The sequence below is a fragment of the Phaethon aethereus genome, assembly GCF_964289735.1.
Source record: "Phaethon aethereus genome assembly, chromosome: 2".
NCBI classification, from domain to species: Eukaryota; Metazoa; Chordata; class Aves; order Phaethontiformes; family Phaethontidae; genus Phaethon; species Phaethon aethereus.
In genome coordinates this window covers 139,687,906-139,709,741 of record NC_138582.1, presented here as the reverse complement: position 1 = coordinate 139,709,741, position 21,836 = coordinate 139,687,906, and the positions used below count along the sequence as shown (strand labels likewise).

Below are 21,836 nucleotides of genomic sequence, written 5' to 3'. Positions count from 1 at the left end.
AAAGAAAGGTATCGTGGCCTGGTTTCAGATTATTGATGATGTTACAAAGCATTTACTGTTCTTCAATTTCTCTCTCACCTTAGGGCAGCTTTTCAGCAACTGTACAGTACCAGCTACAGTGCAACCGTGACATCTAGTGGACAGTGAAGAGGGAATAAAATACTTCCACTCCTAAAAGACAGGATTTTTTAAACAACAGCACTTGTGAACTTGTGATTTATACCTACCTTTTGTATAACCACTAACAGAAGTGACAGTAGTGATCCATTACAAGAGAGGCGAGACCAAAATACCTAGCATGGAATTACTTTAGAATAGCAATCAAGTCCTTTTATCAGGAGAGGGTAGAATAATATTGTGCAAATGAAGAGCTCCTAGCAAAGAGCAGAATCCAGTATTTGTGACTGACAAAAAACCTTAGGAACAAATGATCATTAAGCAGCTTTTTGTGCCCACATTACAAATGACATTTTGAGTAATGCTAGGATAGTCAATAGGGTAACTCAAACTTTGCTGACAATTTTGATCTGCTTTGATTAACACAGTATGAAATAAAAAGGCCAGACTCTTTGAAGGTTTCTACTGTGAAGGAGTAGAATAAATGGCCTAGTAGATAGTACTATGCAACAGGCCACTTCCCAAAAGTGCAATTATCAATCAGAAGGAGTAATGCTGGATATCTCTGTCCAATCTGTGTTTAGATGGGAGACAAGCAAACTAGTGCCTTAAGAAGCAAAAATAAATTTGGAAAGTTGATGAGGACTATGAAAATTGCAGACTAAAGTTTGATGATCAGCAAAAGCTTCTACCTCATACATTTATTATTAAACACTGCACCACATAAATAACAATTTCCTCTATAGTTACCTAATATTTTTTTTTTCTTCATGAAATTTTCACTTTTCATGAGAGAATTTCTTGTAACAACTTCCATGAAACTGGCACAACTAAATACCTCAGAGTAATAATTACGGGTCTTAAAGACAAAGGTTTCAGGAGGTGTGGTACAGACCACATTCAGCCACTGCTAAGCGGAAAAAGTGTAGTCATCCAAGTTCAAATGGATAATACTCACATACAATTCCAAGATCTTTTCTCGCAAAACAATTTTCCATACAGTATGTGTATCACAGTACCCTACAGAATAAGAACCAATTAAGTTCTTCTTTAAATTCCTTATTTTGTACTGAAATTGCTTAGTATATCAATTGCCTTGAAAAGCACCAAAATAAGAATACATTGTTTCTATCCTGAAACATTCCCAGAGATAAAACTTTCTGTATTTCTAAGTTCTACTTTCACAGCAACTCTAAACTCAAGTTATAGGAGGAAACAGAAAGCATAAAACCCAGTAAGATAAAACAAACTGAGTATTTAGGTTTATTTCCTAGAGAAATGAGACTTATTTATGCTCTTTGTCCCGTTATCTCCATAACTTTAAACTGTTCCAGCAACTTTTAAATGAATTTGGTAATCTCAACTAAATTTGAGAGGGCACTAGAAGTTTCATGAAAATCTAAAAAAAGGCCGGGGGCGGGGGGGTAGGTGTGTCGGGCCGGGGGCGGCCGAGGCAAAGAGCGATCAGAAGGAAAGTCAGGCAGATTTCCTTGCTATTTTTTTTAATTTGGCAACAGCTGCCTGGCTACTATTTGTAATAACAACCTAATACTCCTGTCTCTTTCAGAGGGGATTACTGATGAAGTCGGAGGGCAAAGGCCACAAACCCGTGAGAGGCTCTCTCAACCCTATTGTTTATAAACACTAACTTGTTTATTCTGTCAAAGTGCTTCTTTGATTTTTTTTTTATTACTGTAGCTAAAGCATCTAATATAGTATGCAATAAGCACTAATTGAAAGGCTTTAAATGTAATACAAGACTTTTATATGATATCTGACGTTTTTATATAGCTCAACGGAAACTAAGGATTAAGTACAAACAATGCAGCTGCATTCTGAAGGTACTATGGCAAATCTTCAGCTGAAATAAATGATCATAGCTTCACTGATATTAGCATAACAAATTATACCAGCTGAGACTCTTCCATTGTTTGTACAAGCTCTATGGAAGAGTTAAGTATATTACAGTAAGTTACTGGACCAACCTTATCCACCAACCCAAAACAAATTAAAAACTTCACTGGTATCATATTTTTTTAAAAGTAAACTACAGTGACAATTCTTTGTCACTATCATATTGGACAGGCTCTGAAATTGTTCTCTTGGATTTACAATTTCATCGTTGCCTGAGTTCAGCATAGAGCCAAAGCGTAGGTGGCTAAAGTTAAAAGAAAGTGAGAGAATCGTTTGGTTGGGTTTTTTTTGTTTGGTTGGGTTTTTTTTTTTCTTATTTTCAACATGTGAAGACTAACTGGACATATCTAAGCAGCATAAGCCAGTAGGTTATGCTCTTTATTTACACATACTCGTCAGCCTGTGGAAAACTTTAAAATATCTGAACTTTATTATTTGATTACTGAGTCCAAAAGACTTTTATCTTACTTTTCATTACCTTAACTAAAGGAGAGAGAAAAACAGCCAGAAAGCAGAGTCCTGGGAAGCTGGGTTTGCAAAATCTTACAACAGTATGTGAAAAGAAATAACAGCATTCCACTAATGGGAATGATGCACTGGAATGAAGAGCTTGAGTAATACATTAGATATTGTAAAACCTTTAAAATCATGCTATCAGTTCACACAAATAACGATGGACATGCATTAAAGAGTTTTAACTTTCTTGATTTAACTATTCAATGTTCTAAAATATACTTAGAATTGATCATTTAGAACTGTACAAACAGAAGTAGTAACTTTTTGCTGGCTTGATGGAAAATTTAAAAATCTGGCTTTTCTCTACATATTACGCAAATCGTGTAAGAAATCAACAGCACTTTTAAACATGAGAAGAAAAACAGGAACCCTTTTAGAGGATGGCATCATTTCCTAGTAAATCATTAGCAAATGACTATCAATTTAGTTTGTATAGTTTTGTAGGTAATGGACTTCATTCACAGTAAAGTAAAATACTGAAAAAGAATTTAAAGCCACCCCATCCATTTTACTCCAACTTTCAACTAATGCAACTATGCTTATTGATCAAAAGGTATTTTGCATACCATTATAATATTTTTTCACAACTGTACATTTATGTCTCTTCAAACACAAGAAACACACAGCGTTTCCTGATGACAGAAGCACTAACCCATGCTGATAGCAGGCTACAGAATTTTGATCACTGTTTAACGTACTTATTATTTCCGCAGTAAAGCTATACATAGCAAGATAAATTATCTCATAACTAGTTTACATAGCTTCTTTTTAATTACATAGCTTTTGCTTTAATATGAAAATAAATCTCTACAGAAGGATCTGCATTAATTTATCACAGAATTTAAGTTTTAAATTTAGAAACAATGAAGTGTAGACACTGAAAAATACTCCCAGAACAACTACATAACCTGTCACAAAAGAAAAATCTGTACCAAAGATGACTACCAGTTATCTGTTATACTGATTCCTTGATAGCATTTGCTGCCCTTTGTTTGGAGTAATTCTGTGGAAATAATGGAATACAGCCTGACAAAGATTTGTTGGTTGATGACAGGGAAGTAATTTAACATTTTTGTTACTCAGTGACACATATAGAATTAGGGAAGTAGTACTTACAGTGATCCAAATGTACTGAAAGTTACCCTCAATTCAGATATTTAGCTGGTAATTTGATTAATAGCATTTTGCAAGAATTTTAGATCTTCTGCTAAATGCACTGTTTTGTTGCATATTTCCCTATAGAAGGTCTCAGTCCGACCATTCTTTGTGAAAATAAAATACCACAGAGCAACTACAGCAATCTAGGTTTAGTTCAGGCTGTAGCAGTATATGGAGAAAGTAAATATTATTTATTATTTCAACTCAATATCTGAAAAAGACATCAGAAAAAAAAATTCTATCAAATAACAGACAAGCATTTGAAACATATTCTAAGATACATGTGCTGAAAATTAGCTCAAATACAGGACAGCAGGTGGCACTGGCAACATGCCAGTACTAAAACAGCTGTGTTGAACTGGTATAAAACTGATCATATTACACCTGTGTTATCGTTAATGTGAAGTTGTAAATGTACAGAGAATAAGCTCTTCTTTCATAACACTCTATCCTTTGGTGTAAGTGTTCTCTTTGATACTGATACTTCATATAGTTTGTTAAGGTAGTTAAAGGGATAGAAGAACTATCTTCACAGGGAGGTATCATGACAGGACAAGAACCGAGTGGCAATAATTGCTGCAGAAGAAATTCCATCTGTGCATAAGAGAAAAGCTCTTTCCCTTGAGAAGAACTAACACAGGGAGAGGTTGCCCACAGAACTGGTAGAATCTAGCTCACTGGAATTATTCAGGACTGGGTTTGACAGGGCCCTGGATAATTCAATCTGCGGCCCTGCCTTTAATAAAAGGCTCGACCAGGTCAAGCCTAGAAGTTCCTTCCAACCTAGATTGTACTATGACTCCATATTGTTAGGTCACACAACACAGCACCATGCTGAGAAGCCTAGACACTGCTCCAAGACAGCTGTAATATACACATGGGCGGTAAAACCTTCTTAACGGATACTACTGCAGCTAGGAATTAACAATATGCTGTTAATAGGACAAATTAATTAGCTTTTTACAGCTTCCAGCTCCAGAGATGGCTCATTTGGTATTGCTTCAAACATGCTAATGTACCTCTGACTTTGAAGATATATTTCTGTTCTTTGCATGTCATTCAGCCATAGCAAAGGAAAGAAAAGCCATTCTTTACACAGGCCACAGAGAAGCTAACCTGAGGACCACAGCTGACATGCAAGCAGAAACTTGACACTCTTAATACTTACATTCTCTAACCCAAGGAGGACCAAGAGTGGGATTGTTGTCATTCCTCCTTGGATCCACTCTTCTAGAGAAACAGTGCCATCGTGATCATAGTCAATTTCTTCCATCATTTCATGAAGGATCTACACAGTTTAATGAAAATCTCATAAATTCCATATTCTAATATAGCAAGAAGGCATGTGCAAATCTCCAATTCCCTCATCCACATGCAAAAAGTATGGAAAATATTATTTGTATGGCACCTGTACTAAAATGAGTACTGACAGTTCATAAAATAATGAACTGTCATATTCCTATTTACATTTTATTATCACCTAAAGTTCCCAAACCAAGTTGTGTCCCCCTGTGTACTTACTATGTTCAATAAAAATAAGAGGTAGTTACTTCTAAGAAATTTTCAGAGACAAACCAGTTGTGTTATAAACTCTAATTACTACATGCATTGAAGAAAAGCCTTAAACTCTAGCAAGAATATTTCACAGATTAGATTAATATTCATAAAAGTGCTAATTGACAGTGTCAGTGGAGCACAGACTATTAATATTTCTATCTTATTCATATATATATAATCACACGTTGACATGAAGTATCATAAAATGATTAAACACCATCTCTAGCAACAATAAAAACTTTTGATGAAATGGACGCTTACTGGACTCAGTTCAGTAACATCCCATTCAAGGTATTCTGCAACATGCATCATTTGAGCAATGATATTTTCCAGCTCCTACAAATGAAAGAAAAAGAATGATAATATTTAATGCAATATTATAAAGATAAATAATGCCGCAAGTTATAATTCAAGTATATTGCATTTAGTGACAATTTTTCATCAATGTTCCTAATGAAATGTCCTTTACACTGGAAGTTGCTCTTAGGTGAATCCGTTTCACTAGCAAAACATCAGGCATGGACTGCAAAGCATGCAGGGAGGTAAAATGCAACCCTACAATCAAGGGACAGCCTCTGGGTTGAAAGTAGTAACAGATTCTTCCTTCATAGTTGTTAATTAGACCATTGATTTAATGATCTGAAGTCCACCCTGTGATATAATGATCACAGAATCACAGAATCACAAAATCACTAGGTTGGAAAGGACCTTTAAGATCATCAAGTCCAACCATTAATCCAGAACCACCATGTCCCCTAAACCATGTCCTGAAGCGCCACATCCACACGTTTTTTGAACACTTCCAGGGATGGCGACTCCACCACCTCCCTGGGCAGCCTGTTCCAATGCCTGACCACACTCTCAGTGAAGAAATTTTTCCTAATATCCAATCTAAACCTCCCCTGGTGCAACTTGAGGCCATTTCCTCTTGTCCTATCACTAGTTACTTGGGAGAAGAGACCAACACCCTCATCGCCACAACCCCCTTTCAGGTAGTTGTAGAGAGCGATAAGGTCTCCCCTCAGCCTCCTGTAAGGTCCTTTAAATTCCAGCACCCTAACAAACTATTTTTTTGACAGCAATTGTATAATTCACAACTTTCTAATGGAAATAAGGCATACAGTAGATGGTATAAACTAATACAGAGATATTTTCTTACCATTACAGTGTTGTAATTTCCATGGGCCACATATCACTAGTGCTTTTTCCATACTCATATATACAATTTGGTTTGTAAACATACTCAGATGGTTATCTAGAACCATTCTGAATCCTCATGTGTATTTATTATGTACTAATTATCTAATTAATATTTTGTATTGCCTAAAAACATGATACAGTATTAACTTTATACCTCTATGTAACTTAGCTTCCCTATTTCCCTATCACTTATGCAAATCACCTCTTCTTTACCAATCCACTCTACGCTGTCTTACTTCAGGGACATACAAAAGAAGAATGGAGAAAAAAAAAGAAAAAAGAAAAAAGAAAGCTGCCAATAAAATACTTATTTCTGTTAGCTAATATTTATAAGGAAAAAAAAGTTATATTTTTTAAATGATTGCTATGTTTATGCTTTTCCTTCAAACAGTTGGTGGAGTTACTCCTCAAAACTTTGTCTTTAATATTGTTCTTAATAACAACATGGAAGTTCTGAAATCTCTCCACATATATGCACTGCGTGACTCTCACACTTTCCCCTTTTAATGAAGTCTTTACAAATGGTGCTTTCATACACATCTTCCAGCAGCATACTAGAATTTTAGGAATCATATTAATGTGTCTTCTACAGTAATATGATTAAAAATCAGAAGACTGTAGAATAGGACTCCACAATAGCAGTGTCAGCATTTGATAATTTATATAGCTGTAGATGCAGCAGCTTAAATGAGAAGAAAACTCAAGAGATACTTTCGGAATGTGTGACCTTTTATTGACTACAGTTTATACTGCTTCTATTAATTCAGGATAAATATAAACTTGATTTGGATTATGTAGTTTTGTATAGGCATGCCATTACGACACACTCTTACAATGTGTTAAAGTACATAAATAACATTACCGAACTATCCAGGTATCCATTCCCATCTGTATCATATAAGCGAAACATAACTAAAAAGAAAATTAGAAGGAAACTCTGTTAGAAAACATAGTAACAACATTATTTCACTAAAAAAAAAAAAAAAACACCAAAAAAAACAAAAAACAAACCAAAACACAGTCCAACCAAACCTGAATTTCAAAGAAAGGCCAAACATTAACAATTTCCTTTAACAATCACACAGACTGCAGACCCACCAGCACTTTATGTTGTGCGAGACGTTCACTCAGCAGCTACCCTGCCACAGTGCCTCCAACGAGGCATATTAGCAGGACACTGCAATTCCACCTTTTCCACATAATCACTCCAACAGCTAATTTGGTCTGCGAACTTAATTCTGGTTCCTCCTAGAGGTGATCTGTATTCATGGTGAGTAGCACCAAACGGCTCTTCTCCCTTCTCTGTCACCTTGCCGAACATAGGATAACACAGAATTGGTCACGTAAATGTTGGTAAGTCTGCTGAAAAATGCTATCCTACTCCCTTGGTTGCAGCTATCACTATTCAATAGTAATATTGCTTTAGAAATGCTGTCTGACCAACTAAATGAAACAAAGGATTTATATTTGAAATATCTAATCAGCCAAATCCAACAATAAACATTCCTCACAGACTACCAGCATGATTCCTCCCAGGACGAGACTTGCTTCATCAATCTGAAAATGTATTGCCAACATTTTGGGGAGCTACCCAGACAAGAATAGCTGCATTTTGACAACATTCAGAAAGAATATATACTTTCAAGTTTGTATCATTACTTGATTCCAGCCACAAGAGTGGGTATGTCCACCATCACCAAGATATTCCAAAGCAGCTTACTCAGCTGGTCATATATGGCATCAGATTGCAGAGAAGAAAGAAGCCCGGAGCTTTGGTAGGAGTACTGTTAAAAAGCTAAAGATGAAAAACAGAAGCCTACGAATACCTCACTCTCTGTTCCTACTTTTTGGGACAGTTTGTCAGAGCTCTGAAATCTAAACACCATCCCCTTCAAAAGTTCTCATTTTTTTTCCCCCTAGCTCTATTTTCTAAAAAGCAAGAAGAGAGCCCATGTACAGGTAGTTCCAGGATACTGTAATGCCTTGACTGATAGCAAAAACCAAGCAATCTGCTTGAAAACTGTTTTATCAGGTGTCTGTAGAAACATAACATATGACCTATTCAACAGTGAACAATCCCATCACATCGGATCCACAGCAAATGCTGTTGCAATCCAATAAATTCTGCAAGCAAAGCTTATTGCAGTTTTCAGGAAACAATATAATTAGAAGTGGGAGGAAATTCTTAGCAATTAGAAAATAAAGATCAGAAAGAATTTCAGTATTTTTTACTTACAGCAAAACATATTTAACTGTTATATGGATTGGTTTGCTTCCCTTTTATCCCCCATCTTATTCCCAGGTTGATCACCTAACTGTGGGGAAAAAAGGTAAGTACTCTACCTGTCTACCACTTCAGCAGTTTTTTCCACTATATCACACTGCTCTTAAGAGCAGTAATAGAAGATTGAAGATATTTACTGTAGTACATTGTTTCAAGCTACAAAGGTTCATTATTCATTACTTATAGGATAAGAAAACCTATAAAAATATCTTTGCCTGTGAACTACATAGCAGAAATATTTCAGTGCAAAAACAACAGTTAATGTTAAAAGCCACCAGAGATGGGTACTGTCCCTGCTAGTACGCCTTCTACCAAAGCTGCCTAGAGCACGACAGCTAATATTATCTGGCAAAGGTACCATTAAGCATTCACAGTTTCCATAGGGATGAATCACTGAATCACTCAGTGACAAAGTTCAAATAATTTGGTTCTCCCTCCTCCTCTGTGATTGTAATACACTGGTTGACAGAATGTTCCACAGTTATCATGAAAAGCAAGTTTATGCATCTCCCTGATCTTTATCCACTCCAGAGAAGTAGTGCTTACAAGTTTTTTTTCCTTTAACATGAATCAGTAATTCTAATCAATCATTTAAAAACAGACATTAACATAATTATAACTGTGCCACCTTTGTAGCAAACAAAGTCTCTCCGATTACATATGTATTGGGTAGGAAAAGGCTCAATCTGTGCTCTTGGCTAGACTCAGAAAAACTATGCTACTGGTGTGGCATGCAATCTCTTTTCTATTCATACCCTGCTAAATATTCATGTTCTTGCTGATTTAGGCACTGTAGGAGAAAAAACAACAACAAAATTATAGAAACAGCTGAAGAAAAGTTCTGATGTAAACTACAGAGCCCAAGTCAATCTTTATATTTCTTTTCCTATCCCCTTACTTGGTAACACTGACTGGCCACTCAGTTTCTACTACTAGACTGCATACCTTTTGTAAATAATTAAAAATGTATTTAAAAAAAATTACCAAGGTGAGCTAAGTTGCTGCACTGCTATACTTTTACCTGCAACCTCTGCACTTCTAATCTTGTACATGATAAAAAGTGGCATCCCAGAAATTCCAAGAGCTCAAAATTATGTCCTTTTGAGAAGAAATTGGGGAATTCATCCTCAAAAACACAAGCACAAACAAGTGCTGAATGTACTTTCTATTTTCACCAGCACATGTACTTTGACCACTCTAGGGCTTGATACTCCCACTCCCCTCAGTGTCCAAGAACTGTAGAACGTAGCAAAAAGACAGACTATAACTAATCATGTTACTGCAAAAATACGAAAGAACAGTGTGTCATTCTTGAAGCTTCTATTGGTATGGAAAGAACAGAAACAGAATAACCTGGAGAGACTCCTGATAAGAGAAACTGGGAAAAAAAAAAACCAACAAAACAGCTCTGTTCATAGCATTGGAGAGAAGTCAGAGCACTTGTAAGCATATTATGTTTGTAAATCTATGGTACCTGTGGAGGTCATATGCTTCCTCCACACCAATTATGTATAATGCACTTCATACTGCCTCCTGGCATTCCTCTGAACAGTTTCGCAACAGATACATGTCTGGCATCCATGGTTATACTGATAAAAAACCCCATACAATTGAGAAAGGGGTTGTGCTAATAAAGCCTTGTGTAATTGTGAGCTAAAATAACTTCTGCTGTTGGTGTCATTAAAGGAAGAAAAGTTAAGCTACAAAACACCACTGTTCAGTTGTTAGGAAGTACCCTTCATATTTACAAGGGGTCTTTCTTACACTTTCAAGAATTATAGTGTGGACAAAAGCAAGCAAACCTTGGTACATGTGAAAACAACATGGAGAGCAGAAGAAGGTTTCTATGGATCAAGTCTACAAGTTGAGCCACAGCGCATGAAGGTACTTAAAAATATAGACGTACCTTGAAGTATCTGCAATATGACCTTAAAAAGAGAACCTAAATTCTTCCAATATATCTCTGCTAGGAAAGTTTGGGATATTAGAATCACAGAATCATAGAATCATTAAGGTTGGAAAAGACCTCTAAGATCATGAAGTCCAACCGTCAACCCTACACCACTATGCCCACTAAACCATGTCCCAAGTGCCACATCTATATGTTTTTTGAACACTTCCAGTGATGGCGACTCCACCACCGCCCCGGGCAGCCTCTTCCAATGCTTGACCACTCTCTCGGTGAAGAAATTTTTCCCAGTATCCAATCTAAACTTCCTCTGGTGCAACTTGAGGCCATTTCCTCTCTTCCTATCACTTGGTCCTCGGGAGAAGAGGCCAACAACCTCTTCACTACAACCTCCTTTCAGGTAGTTATAGAGAGCGCGATAGTCTCTCCTCAGCCTCCTCTTCTTCCGACTAAACAACCCCAGTTCCCTCAGCCGCTCCTTATAACACTTGTTCTCCAGACCCCTCACCACCTTTCTTGCCCTTCTCTGGACATGCTCTCACATGTCAATGCCTTTCTCGTAGTGAGGGGCCCAAAACTGAACACAGGATTCAAGGTGCATCCTCACCAGTGCTGAGTACAGGGGCACGATCACTTCCCTGCTCCTGCTGGCCACACTATTTCTGATACAGGCCAGGACACTGTTGGCCTTCTTGGCCACCTGGGCACATTGCTGGCTCATATTCAGCCGGCTGTCAACCAGCACCCCCAGGTCCTTTTCCACTGGGCAGCTCTCCAGCCACTCTTCCTCAAGCCTGTAGCGTTGCATGGGGTTGTTGTGAGCGAAGCTCAGGACCTGGCACTTGGCCTTATTAAACCTCATACAGTTGACCTTGGGCCATCGATCCAGCCTGTCCAGATCCCTCTGTAGAGCCCTCCTACCCTCCTGCAGATCAACACTCCCACCCAGCTTGGTGTCATCTGCAAACTTACTGAGGGAGCACTCAATCCCCTCATCCAGATCATTGATAAAGATATTATACAAGACTGGCCTCAAAACTGAGCCCTGGGGAACACTGCTTGTGACCGGCGGCCAACTGGATTTAACTCCATTCACCACAACTCTCTGGGCTTGGCCATCCAGCCAGTTTTTTACCCAGCAAAGAGTGCAACTCTAAGCCATGAGCCACCAGCTCCTCCAGGAAAATGCTGTGGCAGCCAGTGTCAAAGTCTTTAATATAGTCCAGGTAGACAACACCCACAGCCTTTCCCTCATCCACTAGGCGAGTCACCTGGTCCATAGAAGGAGATCAGGTTGGTCGGGCAGGACCTGCCCTTCATGAACCCATGCTGGCTGGGCGTGTCCTGCAGGTTGTCCTGCACATGCCCTGTGAGCACTCTCAAGACAAACCGCTCCATAATCTTCCCCTGTACGGAGGTCAGGCTGACAGGCTTGTAGTTGCCAGGGTCCTCCTCTGGCCCTTCTTGTAGATAGGCATCACATCGGCAAGCCTCCAGTCTTCTGGGACCGCCCCTGTTAACCAGGACTGATGATAAATGAGGGAGAGTGGATTGACAAGCTCCTCTGCCAGCTCCCTCTGTACTCTTGGGTGGGTCTCATCAGGCCCCATAGACTTGTGAGGGTCCAGGTGGCATAGCAGGTCCTTAAATGCTTCCTCCTGCATTATGGGGGGTTTACTCTGCTCCCCATCCCTGTCTTCCAGCTCAAGGGGTTGAATACCCTGGGGATAACTGGTCTGACTATTAAAGACTGAGGCAAAGAGCACATTAAGTACCTGTGCCTTTTCCTCATCCTTGGTGACAATGTTCCCCCCCTGCCCCTTCCAGTGAAGGATGGAGATTCTTCTTGGCTCTCTTTTTGCTGTTAATGCATTTGTAAAAACATTTTTTGTTATCCCTTATGACTGTGACCAGATTGAGTTCTAGCTGGGTTTTTGCCTTTCTAATTTTCTCTCTGCATGACCTAACAAGATCCCTGTACTCTTCTTGAGTTGCCTGCCTCTTCTTCCAAAGGTGATAAACTCTCCTTTTTTGCCTGAGTCCCAGCGAAAGCTCCCTGTTCAGCCAGGCTCGTTTTCTTCCCTGCCAGTTCTTCTTATGGCACATGGGGACCGCCTGCTCCAGTGCCTTTAAGACTTCCTTTCTGAAGAATGTCCAGCCTTCCTGGACCCCTTTGCCCTTCAGGACTGTCTCCCAAAGGACTCTCTCAACCAGCATCCTGAACAGGCCAAAGTCTGCCCTCCAGAAGTCCATGGTAGTGGTTTTGCTGACCCCACTCCTTACTTCACCAAGAATTGAGAATTCTATCATTTCATGGTCGCAAAGCCCAAGATGACCTCTGACCACTACATCTCCCACCAGTCCTTCTCTGTTTGTATACATTGAAAATATTCTTTGTATTCAGACCACATATAGTTTATGAATAATAGATATGCTGACCATGTCAAACAGGTGAGGTTTGCAGTGCTTAAGACCTCTAGAAATACACTGTTAATAGGTTAGAGAATCCATTTATCTGCTGGGATATATTTTTAAATCTATGAAAATGCATAGATCATATAGATCCAATACCTAAACACTCTTTCCTCTTAGTGTATTTTATCTTAAAAAAATCCTCCAGCTTATGTCAGATTTTATTTGAAAGCACCTTTTCCATGTTCTCCTTGTCATGAATCCAGTTTCCAAACACTCAGCTATGATTCAGTGTTTCCATTTTTTGTCAAAAAAAACCTCCAAAACCTTAAGATTAGTACTATTAATGTTGGCAACTCTGGAATAAGCCATTCTTTCTTTTTTCACTCCACTGCTTCTAATTTATTATTTACCTTACAGCCACAAGATGTACTGCTATAGAATTATTTCAGACAAAGGGTTAAATTATACCATTAATTTATAAGGACAATTCAACTAAAATCAACAGGCAACTCTGCATATTAATGGTACATTGTAAGCCAAAATTTAGTCACTAAAAAGTGACAATACATGGTCTATTTCAATGCTGTATGACAAGGTAGAAAATAACCCTTTATAATAACCATGACCTTGATTATATGTAGTAAAGGCAAATGATCTTGACTATACAAAACATGTCAGTACCATACAATTATTGGATCAGGCTCTCTCACTCCTAAATCATACAGATCATTCATAGTCTTTTGCCTATGCAGTTCCTATTGCAGAAAGTTCATGGAACATCCCATACACTAAAATAATCATCTGCTCCTGTCTCTCCCCCTTTTCTTTGTACCAATTCCTGACACCAGCAGAGGTACCTGATCTCCATTTCTTGCTATGGCTTGTGCATAGAGCTCTTCAGAGATCTGATAAGGCTTACATAACTTGTAACGATGAAACAATTATTATACTGTAAGCTAGATTCAGTCCTAGGATCTTAGTTTTCCTGTGCTTGTGTTATGAATGTACATTCACACATACATCCTCATATACTAATCATATGATACCAAACTGATATTACCAAATCTGGAGATGACTCCTTATGACCTTTGTTGAGGCAAAAAGTATCTGTGATCTTACAGTACAAAGTTGTCATTGTAAGCTAACTACAGGTAAGAAACGTCAAGATATTTCAACAACATGCAGTCACGTAGCCTGGTAATGGAATTCTCATTCTGCCAGAAAAAGCCTACTGTTTGCATTTCCTATCATATTGAATATTTACTTTCCATACAGTATTACAGCCTGATCCCACAGTTCTTCTATAGACAAACCAGCTATGTATATTGAAGCACATTTGGTCTCAGTAAGGACATTATGACTGGTTTGACTGTTTATCTATCTGGAAAACTGGCTTCTAAAATTCCATAATGGGGAAACACACGGTTTCTTTCTCTTTTTTTCTCCAATTCGCACATCAAACTCTCAGTTATTTTTTTGAACAAGTACAGGTGTTGGGCTTCAATGAATCAGGGCCCTAATTAAAAAAATCAAGTAATTTCTAACTTCCAGTGTCAAACACTGATTCCCAACAATGGTGCAGACTTGGATCATTCTTGACTTTTCTGTATTCACTAATATTATAGAGCCCACCGCCTATATTAACAGCTATTCTTCGTTTGAATTAGCTTGTTTTCTACAGATTGTTCGCCACTTCTATATCTCTAGGCATCCTCAGTATATTTCATTTGTTTTTCTCAGATCTGATAGTAATCAAGAGACAACAGTATAGAAATTACATTAATTGCAGAATGTATGATCCTTACTCCTCATCTTAGCGTGTGCTAGATAGAATTTAGTTAAAATCTCATCAAATTAATATTATTAGCAAGAATAAAAGATCATTTCTCCAATAATGGTCATCTAGAATCATAGTTTTATAATGCAGAATCACAAAACTGAGTCTGAAACTCAGAAAATTTAGAAACAGAATTTTTGATGACTTACTGAAATAAATATATAAAATTAACTTTAAAAAAAAGAACATACATTCTAGCTTGTCTTCAGGTCTTCCTCTTTCTAGCAGTGACAAATAGCAAACAATATCTTTCAGCTGGATCATGTCTGGTAAATGTAAGTTGGCAGGAGTAGGAGGTCGGGCTGTAGAGGTACCTTTGTTAAGTCTCAGACCTGGAAATAATACATAGCCTTTGTTATTCTTAACATATGATATAAGCAAAAAATGAAAACTTAAGTCTTACATGCATGCATCTTTGTTTTATGTGAATCTCAGATGACTTCTTAATAAAAATGTAAATGTGAAATGTTAAAAAATTCATTTTCATAGTTTATTAAAAAGGTTTATGCAAATGCAGAATTAAAATTATAGTGAGGTATTAAAATTTGAAATAGCAAACTATTGAAAAAAAATTATGGGAATGGCATAACCCTTTTTTTCATTTGTGTTGATATGATGTCATTTGACTACAAAACGATTGGTGAATATTTTTATTCTACTACATTACATGTTAATTTAAGTATTAAAAAAATCCATGCCCAACACTGCATCCACTTCCTTGTGCTTGTAGAAGCTTCATCTAGCTTATAGATTGACACCAGCTACGCTAATTGAAGATGTTTTAGTGTCAAAGAAAACTCTGGTAATACCCAAGCGTGTAGTCTTCCCTCTGGGATAACATATTTAAGAAGGGGGAAAAAAGAAAACTGCACAACTACAGCTAGAGAGAGGAGTGAGAATATGTGAGAGAAAGAATTCTGCATACACCAAGGTCAGTGAAGAAGGAGAGGCAGGAGGTGCTCCAGGCACCAGAGGAGAGATTCCCCTGCAGCCCATGGTGAAGACCATGGTGAGGCCGGCTGTCCCCCTGCAGCACAGGGAGCTCCATGCTGGAGCAGATCTCCACCCGCAGCCCATGGAGGACCCCACATCACAGCAGGTGGATGCCTGAAGGAGACTGTGAACCCATGGGTGGCCCACACTGGAGCAAGCTCCTCCTGGCAGGACCTGTGGACTCATGGAGAGAGGAGCCCAGGCTGGAGCAGGTTTGGAATTTTCCTCAGCTACAATTTTGGTGTTCTGTTTTAGGAAATGCAACAGCAATTTTTTCCAAAATGCTATAAAAAAAGGTGGACAACAAGGTAACTGCGCTGAGCTCACCTTTTGTTGCATATGTATTGGGTTGGCATGGCAAGGTTTTGGTAGTGGTGGGGGCTACAGGGGTGCCTTCTGTGAGAAGTTGCTAGAAGCTTCCCCCATGTCTGACAGACAGCGAATGCCAGCTGGCTCCAAGATGGACCCACCGCTGGCCAGGGCCAAGCCTGTGCATCAGTGACAGTGGTAGCACATCTGGGATAAATATATTTAAGAAGGCGGGGGGGAGGCAAGCAGCATTTGCAGCCAGAGAGGAGTGAGAATATGTGAAAACAGCTCTGCAGACCCCCGGGTCAGAGCAGAAGGAGGGGCAGGAGGGGCTCCAGGCACCAGAGCAGAGATTCCCCGGCAGTCCCTGGGGAAGCCCATGGTGAGGCCGGCTGTGCCCCTGCAGCCATGGAGCTCCACGCTGGAGCAGATCTCCACTTGCAGCCCAGGGAGGACCCCACGCTGGAGCAGGGGGATGCCTGAAGGAGCTTGTGACCCCATGGGAAGGCCACGCTGGAGCAGGCTCCTGGCAGGACCTGTGGACCCATGGAGAGAGGAGCCCAGGCTGGAGCAGGTTTGCTGGCAGGACTTATGACTCCACGGGGAACCTGCACTGGAGCAGTCTGTCCCTGAAGGACAGAACTCTGTGGAAGGGACCCAGGCTGGAGCAGTTCGTGAAGAACTGCAGCCCGTGGGAAGGACTCACTTTGGAGAAGTTCATGGAGAACTGTCTCATGTGGGAGCTACCCCACACTGGAGCAGGGGAAGAGTGTGAGGAGTCCTCCTCCTGAGGAGGAAGGAGCAGCAGAGACAACAGGTGATGAACTGACTGCAACCCCCATTCCCTGTCCACCTGCACCGATGTGGGGGAGGAGGTACAGAAGATTGGGAGTGAAGTTGAGCCCAGGAAGAAGGGAGGGGTGGGGGGAAGGTGTTTTTAAGATTTGGTTTTATTTCTCATTATCCTACTCTGATTTGATTGGTAATAAATTAAATTATTTCCCCAAATCGAGTGTTTTGCCCGTAACTGTAATTGCCATGTGATCTCCCCCTGTCCTTATCTCAACCCATGAGCCTTTCTTTGTATCTTCTCTCCCCTGTCCAGTTGAGCAGGGGGAGTGATAGAGTGGCTTTGGTGGGCACCTGGCATCCAGACAGGTCAACCCACCATAACACGTTAAAAACATTGTTTTTTTCAATAAATAAGAGCAAATCAACATGCAGAAAATATATCTTTGAATCTGGTTCATGTTCACAGTTTCAGGCAGAAAATAAACATTAAGAATAAATATTTAAATGAATAAAAAGATTTAATAGGGCAACGTTCTACTAAATGAGCTTGCATGTTGGTTAAGTGCCCTTAAAATTAAGACATATAACATTAATCAATGAAGATGCTAGCTTTACTCACATAATTTATACATATCATTCACATTCCAGTCTTAAGAGAATCTTATGCACAGAATAAAAATTATCATACAACTTGGGCTAACTCATCTCAAAAATTTATAGTCCTTAAATCCAAATGAAAAGGCACACAACTTTTAAGGTATCTTTTAGCTTATCATCAGCTGCAAGGTACAGGTTAATGCATTACTTCTTAGTGAGAGGTGGGAGAGGGGTGGCTACATTGTGCTGACTTACAGACAACTTACAGTGCTGCTGCTTACCTGGCATCTGTTTCCATCTCTCTTCAGACACCTTAACTGAAAATACAATTTATAAACAGACATGAGTGGAGACACTAAGTAAAAAACGGACACACACCAGAGAGATTTATGAACCCTGCTACTTTCCTTGTAATCATGTCTAGCTCTCCTGTAACTTTCCATTTTCCAGAAGAATGTCAAATGTTTCTGACAAATTTATTTCCCAGTATGGTCAGGTTTTTTTCACTATTGGTAACATTTAAAAATTTTTAGATATCCTAAACCAAAGGTTTCCGTAATTTTCATTTGCACATCAAAATGTACCAATGCACACTTTTTCCCTTTAAATTCTACAAATTGTAAAGATGTTTAAATCTCATGCAATTAAATTACAATATGAACAGTATATTTTCAAGCACAAATAACTCTTGCATGTGAAGTGAATTGTCTCTCTGAACATGCTTTGGGTATAGGAATTTATCAAACAATTTATCAGTCCTTCTGGTATTACACTAAATACATATGGAAGACTACTAATCTGGTCTCATGTTACATTATTTCTGAAGTCCTTACTAATAGAAAAAGATTAAAATTAACTACAAACTGAGGAAAGTGAGTGAAGGATAAGAAATTTTAGGCAGTAGCATTAGAGTAAGAAACCGCATATGGTTTAAACAAGAACGATAATAACAATCACCATAATAATGATGAATATTACTACTCCTCCTACTACTTATTAATATTATTATTATTCCACACATAAGAATAAAATCTGTCAGAGATAATTATAGTTAAAGTGAAAAAAAATGAGTATGGCCTATACTGGGCAGAATTTAGCTGTAATCTGGCAATGACCTAAAACCAGCTGTTATCATTTCTATATATGAGGTCTCAAAACCATAGAAATACAACACCAGAATGATAAAAGATGATTTTTCTTTTTTTAAATAATAGCTCTCAAACAACATATGTAAACACACAGCATAGTAAATAAATGACAGCTGCTACTGGAGTTATGAGGCAAAAAGTGTTAAGTGTAAAAGGTTACAAATTTTGGTGGCTGGTATGGGGCATGTTTATTACTGATGCTACTTGTTGATGAAAACATGATGAAAACTTTGGAGAAAAATTAAATTAATGAAAGTGGAAATGAAACTGTGCTGCTGAGACTTTATGGGCAACAAAATCTATACTCATAGTTGGAAAAAAATCTAATGCTGAAAATTTATGACATCCAAAATATACAGCAATACAATAGCATATAAAAGCAGCATACAATGCAAAATACATTTAGATATGCCCTTAGAGATTTTGTTGCAAAGGATCTTAAAGGGCAAGGGACTGAATCACTGGTCTAAATGACTTGCCCAAGCCAGTGAGTAAGTCATTATCAGAGTTGTAATTAGCAACAGAAAGTTTTGAGTACTCCACACAACTGATTACACCATAGTCTGCTAAGCCTACTGCTCTGCACATGGAACCAGTCTAGATAACTAACAAAAGTCCAACCAGTTGGAAATCTACTGTCCACACAGCAGATATTTGTGGAAGAAGATGGGTCCATGGCAGTTCTGATTAGAAAGGATAAAAAAAAAGATATCTGAAGAATTCAACTCAAAAGAAGAAAAAAATTAAATGAAGTATCATACCCTCGATGTGGTAAGCAAGCTTTGCTAGCAGAAAAAAGTTTTTTCAGTCTAGTTACAGTTAATGACCATTGTATGTATACATTACAATATAATAGAAGATGATAATGTAATATGGGGTTTTTTTGTTGGTCTAGTTTTTCTGTTTGTTGTTTTTTTGCCAGGAAATATAAAGCTAAGAGGTGGAAATAACAGGTACTGTAAACATAAATAAAGAAAAATAACTGAAACCCATCTATTTAACATAGTTGAGAACAGCATGCACTAAAAACAAAAAACCAGGACAGACTCAATGCATGATATCTGAAAGCCTGTAATTAACATTGTACACTGAGGCACCTATGGAAATCTATTGCCTGGTATCTGCAAGAAAAACTAACATTTCAGCTAGTAGTACTTGTACCAAATTCACAACTTCTGGATGAGTTGCAATTTGAAGACACCTAATCTTCATAGAAAGAATTCAGGCAATTAAGTACCCATCAAACCATTTGGTAACTTGCTCTAAATGCTTGATTATCCCAGCTGTTCAAAACATGCAATTTATTTCTTTAAACTAATCTAGCTTCTGCTTTTAGCTACTGGATTTTGATAGAGTTCCCAAATTGGTAAGGTGCTACACCAAATATTTCAAGTTAGGAAGGTAACCTTAAATTTCTGCAAATTTTCTTTAAAAGTTTTAGAAAATTTTGTAAGTTGACAGTTTTTAACAGCATTTTACATGGAAATATTTTAACATGTTATGTCCTCTGAACTCAAAATCACTTTTAATAAACATGTTCAATTAGCGTGAAAATTTCAAACTGCATTAAAGAAGATCCTTACATTGGGAAAAGAAATACTTCTAACACTTATAGGACACTTAAAATATCAATAGTTGATAAGTATGTGTGATTACTAATAGCAGTATCACACCTAGACAACTAAGAGAAGCAGCAGTAACTGGGCACAGAAACTGTAGAGCACCAGTAGGAGCCTGCAGCATGATTATCTGAAAGTTTCTAACTGTTTATACAGTAGAGTAGGCAGGCAGATCATGTAAACATAGCAATCTGATTAGCATTAACATGACAAAGACTGTCCACTTGGTGTCTCAGCTGCATCACTATTGTGAATTACAAAGACAAAACCTTTTAATTTCCATTTCTTTTCACAGTATTTCTTGTTCATGATGGAGTTAGTTTCTTCAATTCCACAAATATCAGAACAGAAAAGAAATACATACTGTTTAGAATTCCATGTATTTATAGCTATTAGAAGTAAAAGAGCAGGGACAGGGAACCTTCACTCTTATACTACTGTGATTTTATTACTTACCTCCAGAAAGGTGCTGGGGTTTGTTTTTTATTAATGGGCTGCAGTGAGAGATTTTGTTGCTAAATGATGTAAAAAGATGCTCAATGAAATCATCTGGTAACTCTGCCTCCAGAAAAGTCTTCATGAACAGCTTGAATCCCTCTAAATCAATTGTCTAGGGTGGGGTGGGGGGAGAAGAAAAAGGAAAACAAGGATTTTGAATTGTTCATTTCGCAAAAACTTCCATACTAATCCATCAAATAATATTCTGTTAACAAAAAACTTCAGACTGTCTTTGAAAATACTTATTTCTGAAGATATAGCCTAGCATACCTATTCTTGAAAGTGACTGATTATTGAATTAAGTATTCCTTTCAAAATTCACCATATTGCTACAATAGCCAAGAGCACAGTGTAAAGATAGCATAAACTCAGAGCATTCGTATCAGGACTCCAAAACTAAGTTCCATGTTCTCTGGTTTCTTTATTAGAATATGGCTTAACAGCACACACAAAACTGCAACCAAGGGCAGCTACAGAGCTCACAGGACTGTACCTAGCAAGTCTTCCAATAATTAGGCAGACAACAAGCAGGGAATTTTTGGATGTCTAATTCAGGGAATTGAAGGCCTCTTGTCTTTTGCTAGGTAGCAAACATGTTTTGCTGTTATTTGTCAAAGAGAAACTAATCATCCTGTCTTAAATAGGTTCTTATAGTCAAATGAGAGTGCTGATACATGCAACTTTACTTACAGGGAAAAAAAAGTTGTTGATTTGAAACATCTGTCATTTAGTTTAATTTGGTTTTGCTTTTACCAGCAAGGTAAGAACTGATTAATGAAACTTACTTGATGATTTCTCCTGGTAAAACATCATTGTCTGTTTTAAGTAATAAAATGAATCATAGAATATTTCAAGTTGGAAGGCACCCATAAGGATTGAGTCTGAATCCCTGCTCATCACAGGACTACCTAGAACTAAATCATATGACTAAGAACATCGTCCAGACGCTCCTTGAACTCTGACAGGTTTAGTG

General features: G+C 38.1%; 1 protein-coding gene across 4 annotated transcripts in view; it reads right to left on the bottom strand.

The window, feature by feature from the left end:
* Positions 1 to 21,836, bottom strand: part of DGKB (diacylglycerol kinase beta) — a gene marked incomplete at both ends in the record, with an annotated part of 334,143 nt that overhangs the window by 260,734 nt on the left and 51,573 nt on the right. For all 4 annotated transcript variants that reach the window (XM_082014573.1, XM_082014575.1, XM_082014574.1 and 1 more), the window contains 5 exons: positions 4,874 to 4,993; positions 5,524 to 5,598; positions 7,325 to 7,374; positions 15,099 to 15,239; positions 20,822 to 20,975. In XM_082014573.1, coding sequence (XP_081870699.1) covers positions 4,874 to 4,993; positions 5,524 to 5,598; positions 7,325 to 7,374; positions 15,099 to 15,239; positions 20,822 to 20,975 — 540 coding nt within the window. The remainder of the gene's footprint in view (positions 1 to 4,873; positions 4,994 to 5,523; positions 5,599 to 7,324; positions 7,375 to 15,098; positions 15,240 to 20,821; positions 20,976 to 21,836) is intronic.